At 46.2% G+C, this 11955-nt stretch overlaps 2 protein-coding genes across 2 annotated transcripts; one reads left to right on the top strand and one right to left on the bottom strand.

The window, feature by feature from the left end:
* Nucleotides 1–441: 441 nt before the first annotated feature.
* Nucleotides 442–3046, bottom strand: rsph14 (radial spoke head 14 homolog). Its single transcript, XM_084551076.1, has 6 exons — nt 2849–3046; nt 1766–1868; nt 1391–1509; nt 1062–1311; nt 846–982; nt 442–750 (listed from the first exon to the last, which is right to left on the bottom strand). Exons 1-6 carry the CDS (start codon nt 3021–3023, stop codon nt 485–487), a joined length of 1050 nt encoding a protein of 349 aa, XP_084407202.1. The 5' UTR covers nt 3024–3046; the 3' UTR covers nt 442–484.
* A 2458-nt stretch (nt 3047–5504) lies between these two features.
* On the top strand, nt 5505–9145 carry LOC311492716 (signal recognition particle 19 kDa protein-like). Its single transcript, XM_084551083.1, has 5 exons — nt 5505–5721; nt 7372–7447; nt 7529–7600; nt 8496–8604; nt 8734–9145. The coding sequence occupies exons 1-5, from the start codon at nt 5684–5686 to the stop codon at nt 8862–8864; spliced, it is 426 nt and encodes a 141-aa protein (XP_084407209.1). The 5' UTR covers nt 5505–5683; the 3' UTR covers nt 8865–9145.
* Nucleotides 9146–11955: the final 2810 nt, after the last annotated feature.

Below are 11955 nucleotides of genomic sequence, written 5' to 3'. Positions count from 1 at the left end.
TCCCTCTCTCTCTCTCTCTCTCTCTCTCTGGACGGGTCCATTTTCAGCAGATGGGGGGGGGGGGGTAATCATGACGGTGCAGATGACAGTGTTTAAAAATATGATCCAGTTATTAAAGTAATTACAGTAAATGTACTACCTTTAGGATTATTATTATTATTATTATTTGTTTATTTATTTGTTTATTTATTTATTATCTGGAGCAGAGCGACCCCTGGTGGACAGATGAGGAACCACAGATCCTGTTTTCTGTTTCATTTTCACTCTGTAAATTCATCCCGGGGGCCACCGTGGACCGGACGCCGCTGCCCCAGGACATCAGAGCTGGACCCACTGGGTTGTGGTCTCAGGTGGCCCCCCCTACTGGCTGGAGGCCCCCAACAGCTGTTTATGTTTCCTGTGACTTCACATCAAACCGATCAACAACAACAGAGGTACCAGGACTTATTTATTGAGCTTCCACAGGTCAGAGGTCACGAGCGTCTCAGGGCGTCCAGGTGATGACCCTGACTGCAGTCTGAGCCGCACGCCGGACGTCCTCCTCCTCCTCCGGGGCCTCGCTCCTCCTCACCAGCAGGGGGAGGTGCTCCAGCAGGAGGCGGCGTCCGTCTGGAGCTTCAGCCAACGCCGTCAGAGCTCGGAGGGAGTACATGACGAGGGCCTTCCTCCTCCTCGTCTCCTCCTCCTCCTCCTCCTCCAGCAGGTGGAGGAGGACGGGGATGACGTTGAGATCCAGACACTGCTGCTTCCCTGCAGGAGGAGACCGGACTCAGACAGGACGCCGTGGTGTGTGTGTGTGTGTGTGTGTGTGTGTGTGTGTCTGTGAGGTGTGTGTGAGGTTTAACCTGCGGTGATGATCACTGAGTTCATGACGACTCCTGCAGCGTTGGTCTGGACCTCAGAGTCCTCGTCCTGCAGCAGAGACACCAGGACACGGAGCAGCCCCTGCTCACACAGCTGCTGCTTCCCGTCCCTGGAGACGCTGACACATGAGGAGACAGACAAACAAATAAACAAACAAACAAACAGGTGAGCAGTCAGAGCTCCCTGAGCCTACCAACCTCAGCGCCATCAGGGCGGCTGCTGCCTCCCTGCGGACGCTGGCGGATCGATGGGAGAGTCTGTGTCCCAGCAGTGAGACGGCGTCTGAGGTCAGAGCCGGCAGAGCGTCGAGTCTGGAGCAGCAGGAGAGGGTGGAGAGGAGCAGCACCTGCACCTCCTCCTCCTCCTCCTCCTCCTCCTCCTCCTCCTCCTGGTGCTGCCTGAGCTTCAGGATCAGTTTAGGGACCAGACTCAGGAGGGACTCTGCACCTGCAGGACGACACATGTGAGACGGTTAGAGGCGTCCTCCCGTCCTCTCAGGCGGACTCCAGATCTGTGCCGAGCTTACCGCCGGGCTGCAGCGCCAGGTTGTTCAGAACTTTGTTGACGTTTCTCCTGCAGGAGGCCGAGGAGTCGTCCAGCAGCTGGGAGAGAGGAGGGAGGAGAGAGGAGGCGAGCAGGGCCTGTCTGCAGGAGGCAACAACACAACACGGATTAAAGGTCATTAACAAACGTCCAGACGCGTCCACCAGCAGCTTCAGGGTCACCTTAAAGTCAGTGCTGTGTCACAGCGCCACCTGCTGGTGAGAGGCAGCTACAGGACACATTTAGTCCCAAGAGAATCAGGATGAGTCTTTAGAGGAGCTCAGGACACGTCTCTGGTTCAGCCGAGGCTTTGGTTTTACGTCTTTTCTAGCTGCGTCTGATCTGTCGGGACGTTTACCTGCCGATGCTGTGGCTGGTCACCAGGTGAAGCAGCTCGCAGGTTTTTGTTCTGACGGAGGGATTTTCATCTTTCAACAAAATCTTCAGCTGCTCCAGAAAACCTGGAGGAGAAGAAGAACCAGGCGTCAGGACGAAGCTCTGAATGCTTCAGCTTCAGGATCCTAAGAGCCAGACACAAACTCTGAATCAGTCGCTCCTGGAGGAGTTCATGGTTCATTAACATCCGGTCCTGGAGTCAAAGAACCAACCACAGGATCTAAACTGAACTAAAGCTCTTTACATTCACCAAAGCATCAGTGGAAACGGTTTAAATCACACTCAGCTGCCAGTTCATTAGGTACAGTTCTAATCTAAATCATGTTGAGGATGGAGTTTGTGCTGCTGTTAAACTGGAACGAATTAAAGTGTTTCTGTCATTTAGCCTAGACCTCTGACTACCAGATCATCCCAACAGATCACTTCCATCTCAAAGTTCAGGCCTACTTGTGGTTCCTAGAGGTTCTAAAGTAGAACGGGAGGTAGAACCTTCAGCTATCAGGCTCCTCTCCTGTGGAACCAGGAACAGACACCCTCTCTACTTTAAGATCAGGACTCAGACTTTCCTTTTAGATCCAGCTGATAATTAGAGCTGGACTGAACCATCCCTTAGTGATGCTGCTACAGGCCTAGGCTGCTGGGGGACGATGCCCTGAGGACATGTCCTCTACTCTACTCTCTATTACTAGTCATTCTACTGTCTCTACTCTAGAGTCTGAGTCTGAGACAGTAACTGAACTATGAGACGTCACAACCAGAAATACTCAAACCAGAAGAACTATTCAACATCTCTGTTATCAGAAACTAAAGCTGAACCAGACTGGTGGCATCCACTAGTGTACCTAATGAAGTGGCCAGTGAGCGTATAACAGTTCCTCAGGTGAAGGTTCCATTTCCTGTATTTTTATTTAATTGTAATTGACTCAGAGCAGCTGATGATCCAGAAACTGATGAACAACTAAACTGAAGTGAATCTGATTTATAACTTGTTTTATATTTAAGTAGTTCCCAAACTTCACGCACAGACGCGCACGCGCACTCTCACCTCCGCTGACGGTCTGGTAGAGCCGCTCCGGGTCGTGGACCAGGTCGCAGAGTGAGGCCAGAGCCCGCAGCCTCCCTCCGGCCTCCGGCTGCTGCAGCTCCTCGAACAGCTGCGGCACGGCTCGCCGCCCGAAGGCCACCGGAGCCCGGCTCGGGTCTACGAGGACGGCGGCCATGGAACCGAGGCTCGGAGTCGGTTTGTGGTCTGGCTGTTGCCTAGTAACCGCATGTCAACAAGGCTGCGTTCTGGGACAGTAGGAAAGGTGATTACTGTTCAGTCTGAGCATCAAACACCTGCAGCAGAGGAGGCAGGAGGAGCCTGAAGGCACCAGGACGGACTCATGGACCAGAGTCTTATATTTGTTTTAGTGCAAAGAAGAAGAAACAAGTGAATTATAAAATAGTTTCCATTTAATAAACTATCATTAAGTGTAATTAAGGCTCATTGGTGTCTGCTGTGTAGTCCTGCCTCTCAGAGTTGAGTTCTGTCCTCTTCGCTTTATGAATCTCAGATATTTTCAACATTTTTAACATCAACATGAATATTAATGTTTTCATTTTTAACCTTCAGAGGAGTTCAGCAGGTAAACAAAACGAAAGAAGAAAAGAATATAACTCAACAACCTGAGATACAAATTCACTTCTGTCTAATTCTTTTTTTAATGCAACTAAACTTTAAGCAGTGGTGAGGTGGTCATCACTGATGCCTCCCAGCCAGAAGGTTCTGGGTTCTAATCCAGGTCCACTGGTTCCTTTCTGTGTGTAGTCTGCATGTTCTCCCTGTGTCTGCGTGGGTTCTCTCCAGGTTCTCCAGCTTCCTCCCACCGTCCAAAGACATGCTGGTTAGGTTCATTGGTGATTCTAAACTGGCCGTAGGTGTGAGTGTCTCTCTGTGTTAGCCCTGTGATAGACTGGAGACCTGTCCAGGGTGGACCCCCCTCTAGACCAATGACAGCTGGGATAGACTGGAGACCTGTCCAGGGTGGACCCCCCCTCTAGACCAGTGACAGCTGTGATAGACTGGAGACCTGTCCAGGGTGGACCCCCCCTCTAGACCAGTGACAGCTGGGATAGACTGGAGACCTGTCCAGGGTGGACCCCCCCTCTAGACCGATGACAGCTGGGATAGACTGGAGACCTGTCCAGGGTGGACCCCCCCTCTAGACCGATGACAGCTGGGATAGACTGGAGACCTGTCCAGGGTGGACCCCCCCTCTAGACCAATGACAGCTGGGATAGACTGGAGACCTGTCCAGGGTGGACCCCCCCCCCTCTAGACCAATGACAGCTGGGATAGACTGGAGACCTGTCCAGGGTGGACCCCCCCCCCTCTAGACCAATGACAGCTGGGATAGACTGGAGACCTGTCCAGGGTGGACCCCCCCTCTAGACCGATGACAGCTGGGATAGACTGGAGACCTGTCCAGGGTGGACCCCCCCTCTAGACCGATGACAGCTGGGATAGACTGGAGACCTGTCCAGGGTGGACCCCCCCTCTAGACCGATGACAGCTGGGATAGACTGGAGACCTGTCCAGGGTGGACCCCCCCTCTAGACCGATGACAGCTGGGATAGACTGGAGACCTGTCCAGGGTGGACCCCCCCTCTAGACCAATGACAGCTGGGATAGACTGGAGACCTGTCCAGGGTGGACCCCCCCCCCTCTAGACCAATGACAGCTGGGATAGACTGGAGACCTGTCCAGGGTGGACCCCCCCTCTAGACCGATGACAGCTGGGATAGACTGGAGACCTGTCCAGGGTGGACCCCCCCTCTAGACCGATGACAGCTGGGATAGACTGGAGACCTGTCCAGGGTGGACCCCCCCTCTAGACCAATGACAGCTGGGATAGACTGGAGACCTGTCCAGGGTGGACCCCCCCTCTAGACCGATGACAGCTGGGATAGACTCCAGCAGACCCCCACAATGAATGAATGAATAAACTTTAAGCACTAAACTACTTCACTGATCAAGAGTTTATACTGAAAACATGTGAAAAACTTAAAGCTATGTTCCTGAATGTTGGAGAATCTGTGATTAATTGAAAACTTTAAACTGAAAGATTTGGATCTTAAACGCGGCTACATGTTTTTCCTCCTGAGAACATAAACAAACACACGGTAGAATAATCTGATAGAACACAGGGACGTACACTAACGCACGTTAAGACATAAATAAATGAGTCCACCCTGACATCACAGCCACCAGCCAGTAATGATGAAGAGGTGGAACTGGAACACAGTGTCAGAGAGGATGATGATGATGATGATGAAGATCATGATGATGATGGAGAGAGTGAAGACCATCCTGGACAACTCCTCCACCCACTCCACAACACATCTGACCCTCAGGATAAATAAAGTATATATCCGTCTTATTTTTTATACTACTTTTTATTCTATTTGTCTTAGACTTTTATTGGAGCAACAGCAACAAAACAATTTCTTTGAAGGATTATTAAAGTATTCTGATTCTGACAAACATGAAAAACACTACATTTTTACATTATTTAATTATTTGTAAATTGAGCAGATTTATGTTTTTACTCCAACTTTAGAAAATAATCTGAATATTTCCTCCTTAAATTCCAACTCTGTCTATTTACCTATCGCCCGTAAACCCCTGGTAACCCCGCCTCCGGGGGACTCGGGCCATTAAATCAAGCGCACCAGCCAGTTGTCAACACTCTGTGGAGCAGCCGTGTGGCGGCGTGTTTAACACACAGCCGGAACCACGGAGAATTAAATCCGATCTTCGTGAACATTGTTTAAGTTGACTCAACAGAATCAACCCGGGTCGCTGGATTCAGTTTCCAGTCCGGACTCGAGCTCAGCGATGGCTCATCTCACTCAGAACCCCGCCGATAAAGAGAGGTGAGCTATAAGCTAGCCTGCTAGCCTGCTAGCCTAGCTAAGCTAACAGTGCCCTACGCTCAGGCCAACTCAATGGCGAAATTCATATGCAGCGTCTGTTAGTTTTAGGACAACTTTTGTTTTTTTCAAACAGATCTTGGTTATTTTTTATGATTGTGTGATTTAACCTGAACACTAACTCCCATTCTTCTATTCGGCATACATTTCACATGAGTTTTCTTTTAATTTACAACGTAAATCTACAGTTTTTCATCGGCGCTAGCTAGCCCTACGTTCAGGCCAACTCAACGTGGGCAACTTTTCTTTGTTTTCTTTCAAACAAAGCGTGATTATTTATTATTATTGTAGGATATAAGTTGAACACTAACTCCCATTCTTCTGTTCGGCATACATTTCACGTGAGTTTTCTTTTAGTTAAAGCTAAAATCTGTTCACCAATGCTAGCCCTTCGCTCAGTCAAACCCAGTAGCGAAGCTCCCATGTAGGATTTGCTATTTTAAGAAAAACATGAGTTATTTTGTACGCATTCTGGTAATATGTTGTAATTTAGTAATAATGTGGATCACTAACAACCGCCCTACAATTCAGCATACATTTAATCTAGGCAGAAGATAAAAATCCTCCACATATCGCATTGGTTTCCACAGTTCACCTCGAGTGACCGTTTAACAGAACAGTTGTTTTAGCAGCAGCCGTCGGATTAAAATGTTTAGCCATTAATAAAAACATGTTCACTGCAGCAATGCATACTAATTACGGTATCTAATGAGTTACACGTAATGAAATCTGACCTAGAAATAATGATTTGACGTTAAAATGTGGTAGTTTTTACACTAAGTTTGGCCTGTAGTTGTCTCCGTAGCACTCCTTTAGCATGACGTGTATATGTCAGCTGATCATCTACAGCTTTATGTTGTAATTAACGAATAAAACTTAGTCAAATCAAACTGTGTTATAAGTATAAAATATTGTATGTGTATATATATGCAGCAGTTTATTGTTAAATGATTCAGGTTTAAATAAAATGTGAAAACTGTTAAAAATGTCCGTCTCAGTTTTGGAGTTTGAGTTTAATATCACTGGATCAGCGATTTGATTGTTACCATGGAGACTAAATCACATGACGTGTTCAGATCAAAACATCAATCACTGGAGAGGAGCATCACATCTACTGGAAATAAAACAGAAGAAGAAGAGGGGGAGAATGGGGGGGGGGGGGGGGGGGGGCATATGACAAGAAATTAGAGAAGGTCAAGAAGAAAGATGGGGCCAGACGGGATGAAGGAGGAAGAGGAGAATAAAAAAGGAGCAGGAAGAGAAAAGGGACGAGAAAGTCAACTCCATGTCCTCCTCCTCCATGTCCTCCTCCTTGTCCTCCTCCAGTCCTGATTGTGTAGAGTCTTAGAAGACAACCATGATGTCTCCACGTCTCTATGGTCTCTGTCCACATTGATTCCATCTTGGTTCGTCTTGTTTTTCTACCTCCATGTTTCTGTCCCTCCTGGAAACTCCTCACCTGTTGATGATTATTAGTAAAGGTTACCATGGTTACCACCAGAAGCTCTACTCCTCATGGTCTGAGGTTTTTATTCTGATCATTAGAGGAGGAGCTAGCGTCCATGTGAACACTGTCTGTTCTGTGTGTCTCAGGTTCGTCTGTCTCTATCCGGTCTACATCAACAGTAAGAAGACGCTCGCTGAAGGACGCAGGATCCCCACGGAGAAGGTGACACTGTGTTTAATATTTTTTATTTTTTTATTTAATCGATTAAACGTGTGGACTGGATCTGATGTTGTGTCTCTGCAGGCGGTGGAGAATCCGTCCTGCACCGAGATCAAAGACGTTCTGACGGCCGCAGGGATGAACGTCTTACTGGAGGTAAACCTGAGGAACAGTGTGTTTACTACGTTAGTCTAAAGAATACAGAGTTAGCTGCTATGTTAGCCCAAAGAAGACAGCGTTAGCTAGCTGCTATGTTAGCCTAAAGAAGACCGAGTTAGCTAGCTGCTATGTTAGCCTAAAGAGGACAGAGTTAGCTGCTATGTTAGCCCAAAGAAGACAGAGTTAGCTAGCTGCTCTGTTAGCCCAAAGAAGACAGAGTTAGCTAGCTGCTGTGTTAGCCCAAAGAAGACTGTTAGCTAGCTGCTATGTTAGCCCAAATGAGACAGAGTTAGCTGCTATGTTAGCCCAAAGAAGACAGAGTTAGCTAGCTGCTATGTTAGCCCAAAGAAGACAGAGTTAGCTGCTATGTTAGCCCAGAGAAGACAGAGTTAGCTAGCTGCTATGTTAGCCCAAAGAAGACAGTTAGCTAGCTGCTATGTTAGCCCAAAGAAGAAAGAGTTAGCTAGCTGCTATGTTAGCCCAAAGAAGAAAGAGTTAGCTAGCTGCTATGTTAGCCCAAAGAAGACAGAGTTAGCTGCTATGTTAGCCCAAAGAAGACAGAGTTAGCTGCTATGTTAGCCCAAAGAAGACAGAGTTAGCTAGCTGCTATGTTAGCCCAAAGAAGACAGAGTTAGCTAGCTGTTATATTAGCCCAAAGAAGACAGAGTTAGCTAGCCGCTATGTTAGCCCAAAGAAGACAGAGTTAGCTAGCCGCTATGTTAGCCCAAAGAAGACAGAGTTAGCTAGCCGCTATGTTAGCCTAAAGAAGACAGAGTTAGCTAGCTGCTATGTTAGCCTAAAGAAGACAGATTGAGCTGCTTGAGGAGGAGGAGGAGGAGGAGGAGGAGGAGGATGATGAGGATGATGATGATGAGGATGATGTGTTTTCCAGAACAAAATGCACCCCAGAGAGTGGAACAGAGACGTCCAATTCAGAGGTCGGGTCAGGGTTCAGTTGAAGCAGGCTGACGGTAGCCTCTGTCTGGACAAGTTCTCGTCCCGTAAGCACCACAAACTAAAACATGTTGTCACGACGTTTTCAGAAATGTTGGAGGTGGTTTTAATTTCATAATACGACTCAGGAAAATGTTTGCATACCCAGTGACATCACCTTCCCGTGATGTTGTCAGGTAAAGACGTGATGTTCTACGTGGCGGAGATGATCCCAAAACTAAAGACTCGGACGCAGAAGGGTGGAGGAGGCGACACAGGCTCTCAGCAGGGAGAGGGAGGGAAGAAGAGCAAGAAGAAGAAGAAATAGAAGAAATACAGTTCATTTATTTTTAAGTTTTAGTTTTAAATTTGAGATGGTCGTTCAACTGATCGTCATACAGAATTAAACCCTGAACCTGTGTAAGGTTTGTCTTTAAAGGGTTTGTTGATCATTTCATTCAGCTGCAGGCGTCAGAGGTTCACTGAGTTCAGGGTTGTGAGAAGAACTGATGGAAGGTGTTTCTGTTTTATTCATCGTCCTCCTCTCTCCACATTTTGTTAAATTCATTTTGTCTCTGTGAAGACGAATAAATGGTTTGTTTTCTCACATTTTTGTTGTTTTGCTAAAGTTGGTTTCCAGTTTTTGTTTGGTTCTTTCCTCCTCTGTACCCAGCCTTGTCGACTTTATTTTTTACATGTTTACAGGTTATAGTGCTAACGAAGTCTACATGTTTTACTATGGTAATGGACCAGCACATGGTTATTGTTTGCCTAACCGATGGGCAGGACTTGACTAAAGGTCACTTAATTAAAAGGCAACCAGCAAATCTGAGAAACTGGAATTTGTCAAATCAGTTTTCTGTCAATAAAAAAAAAACAAAAAAAAAACAAGTCAATAAATCAACCAATCAGATGTCTTTGTTCAACCACTCCCGGTCAGTTCTTAAGTCATTAAATTGAAACATCCGTGCTGAAAAACCGGTCTCCTCTGATTGGTCCTCAAAGTTAGAACACAGCCCAGAGTGCAGGATGAGTCTTGAACATTACGGCAGGTTGGAGGAAACCTGACACTTTTGTTCTCTAGCAACTTTAAGTTGTTGCTCCTTTGTTGCGCCTTGCGTGAGCAATATGGCTCACACGGGGCACCACTTAGTTGGGCACTAAGAACAAATTTGGCATTAATCATTAATATGATTATTAATTATAATAATGAAAGTATTAATTTCCTAATAATTTCAGGGTGTCATACTGGTAACAGGGACCCATAACCAAACAGCAAGTTCAGTCTCAAAGTATATTCTCAACTATTAATCTGGAAATCTGATCAATAATTAAAGCACTGAGGTTTATTCTCTCTGTGTCGTGGCATTCCGGGTGTTATCAGATCAGGTTACAGCGACTGGAAGTAAAAGAATTTTCGCTTAACGGTTCACTTAAATACCCAACACATGCTAACCAATGGCACAGGTACAAAGATGGTTGAGATGCCATTGTCCAACTGTGTTCTGCGTTCTGCGTTCTTGCCTGTTTAGTTCAAAGTACCCTCTGACCAAGTACAGTCCAAATACCTGGATGAGTTCTAGCTTCGAGAGTGTGGACTTGGTAGAGCCAAGTATCCCACAATGCATTTGGTGGGCATCAACAAGTATGCTGAATGACCATCCTCCAGAGTCCTTACTCAAGAATCTAACCAGAGTTTCAACTCTGTATTACTGAGTATGTAGTTCTGAGGTCTGGATACTTGGTATTGATAAATGTGTTCTGTTTTTGAATGTAGCCGAGCAGCAGAGTCAGTGATGAAGTCGACAATGTTTAATGTCTTCTGTGTTGGAGATGGAAAGAAGGGGACACCTATGCGCTCAGGAGGCAAGGCAGTGAGGTCGTACAAAGAGAGACTGAGTCCAACAATGAGTAACCAATGTGTATTCTTGTGATTTGCTTCTGATGACTCTGGTAGTTCAGTATTTTAGCTGCAACTTGTGAAAACGAGTCTTTGTCAACTACCCAGTCTGACAGCTGGGGGTACCACAGAGCTTACCGTTGTATCTCAAGGCATTTTATTGGCAATGACTCAAAAACACTCAGAGATTCAGAGATATTCAATTGATGCAGTTTATTTGCAGGAATATAATCTACAAACAAAAAATGTTCCAGGTTTTGAGCTCATTGTTTAATACAGCGCTTCACTACTTGTTCCTTGATGGTATCCCTACTTCCTCTTTCACTCTTTTTTACCAGCCTTTATATGCAAAGCATGTGTATAGTAAACTTCAGGCATCAATCAAAACATCAGGTTTACCAAAATCTCTGTCTCCACTATTCAAATAAGGTCATCAGGAAATTTCCCTCAGCAAAGAGCCTCCTGACTAATACAATATATGTTTCAATAACAAAAGCATGAAAAGTATATAAGAAAACTAATGAAAGTATAGTATCCCAACAAGTCTGTACTTCAGACTGGAGAAGGACAGGTCATAACTAGAAGAGGGTCTAGTAGCATTCCCTCAGTCCTGAGATATGTCTTCAAGTCCTTTGTTATGATACTTGAGCACATGATGTAGATTAATGATTAATAAATGAGAAAACAACATTATCCATGTGATTAACTGAATATTCTGACTATATGAGCAAATTAAATCTAAAACTACTGGAAACTGATTTGAAATTATTACAGCGATAATTAGTAGTTACTCTGACATATCAGGAAAGAAGTCTACATTGCATCAGCCATTCTGTGTCTTTGGCTGATTCTGTGGTTCTTCGTCGTCAGATGCCTTTAACGACTTAGACATCTGACACTCCTGTAGCAGCCTGTCCACCGATTCCTCTACGTCTCTGAAGACCAGCACCAGATGACCACATTCACCATCATCACTGATCCAGCCTTTCAGTCCCACTTTTACTGTGCTTTGTTCATGTCCAAAGAAAGTCAGGAGGACTCTGTCATCTGAGACCTGGCAGTCAAACCTTAGTGTGGAATTTGAGCTCAAGTATAAGACATCTGTGGCATTGTCCTTTGCACAGTTGTCAATAGTGACTGAGCCGTTGTTGAAAGCCAACATGTAAATGTCATTTCCTTCACCTCCTACCAGGTAATCTCCACCAGTGGACACCAAGGTGTCGTTGCCGTCTGAACCTTTGAGAAGAGAACTTTTGTAACCAGACACCAAGACGTCTGAATAGATGGTGCCTACCACAGTTTCCACGTCCGTCAACACGTCCCCCTCAGCATCAGCGTACCGGCATTGTCCGGTCAGCAGGTTAACATAAACCCCTCTCCCCTTCTCATGATCACCCCGGTACAGAACAGTGTCTCTGCCGGGACCTCCGTCCACTAGATCAGCCCCCGGTCCAGGAATGAAGACGTCCCTTCCAGAGTTGCCCATCAGTGTGTCATTCCCGTCCTCGCCATAAAGAGT

This window comes from Chelon labrosus (genome assembly GCF_963514085.1).
Source record: "Chelon labrosus genome assembly, chromosome: 9".
Lineage (NCBI taxonomy): Eukaryota > Metazoa > Chordata > Actinopteri > Mugiliformes > Mugilidae > Chelon > Chelon labrosus.
The sequence above is the reverse complement of the archived record's forward strand: the minus strand, read 5'-3'. Positions and strand labels throughout refer to the sequence as shown.

What these genes read in the sequence shown, in the direction of transcription:
- LOC311492716 (XM_084551083.1), top strand. Translation starts at nt 5,684, where the DNA reads ATGGCTCATCTCACTCAGAACCCCGCCGATAAAGAGAG. An exon ending in GGATGAACGTCTTACTGGAG is followed by an intron (nt 7,601 to 8,495) that starts GTAAACCTGAGG and finishes TGTGTTTTCCAG; the next exon opens with AACAAAATGCACCCCAGAGA. An exon ending in TCTGGACAAGTTCTCGTCCC is followed by an intron (nt 8,605 to 8,733) that starts GTAAGCACCACA and finishes TGATGTTGTCAG; the next exon opens with GTAAAGACGTGATGTTCTAC.
- rsph14 (XM_084551076.1), bottom strand. Translation starts at nt 3,023, where the DNA reads ATGGCCGCCGTCCTCGTAGACCCGAGCCGGGCTCCGGTGGCCTTCGGG. An exon ending in GCCGCCCTGATGGCGCTGAG is followed by an intron (nt 983 to 1,061) that starts GTTGGTAGGCTC and finishes CTCATGTGTCAG; the next exon opens with CGTCTCCAGGGACGGGAAGC. An exon ending in CTCAGTGATCATCACCGCAG is followed by an intron (nt 751 to 845) that starts GTTAAACCTCAC and finishes CTCCTCCTGCAG; the next exon opens with GGAAGCAGCAGTGTCTGGAT.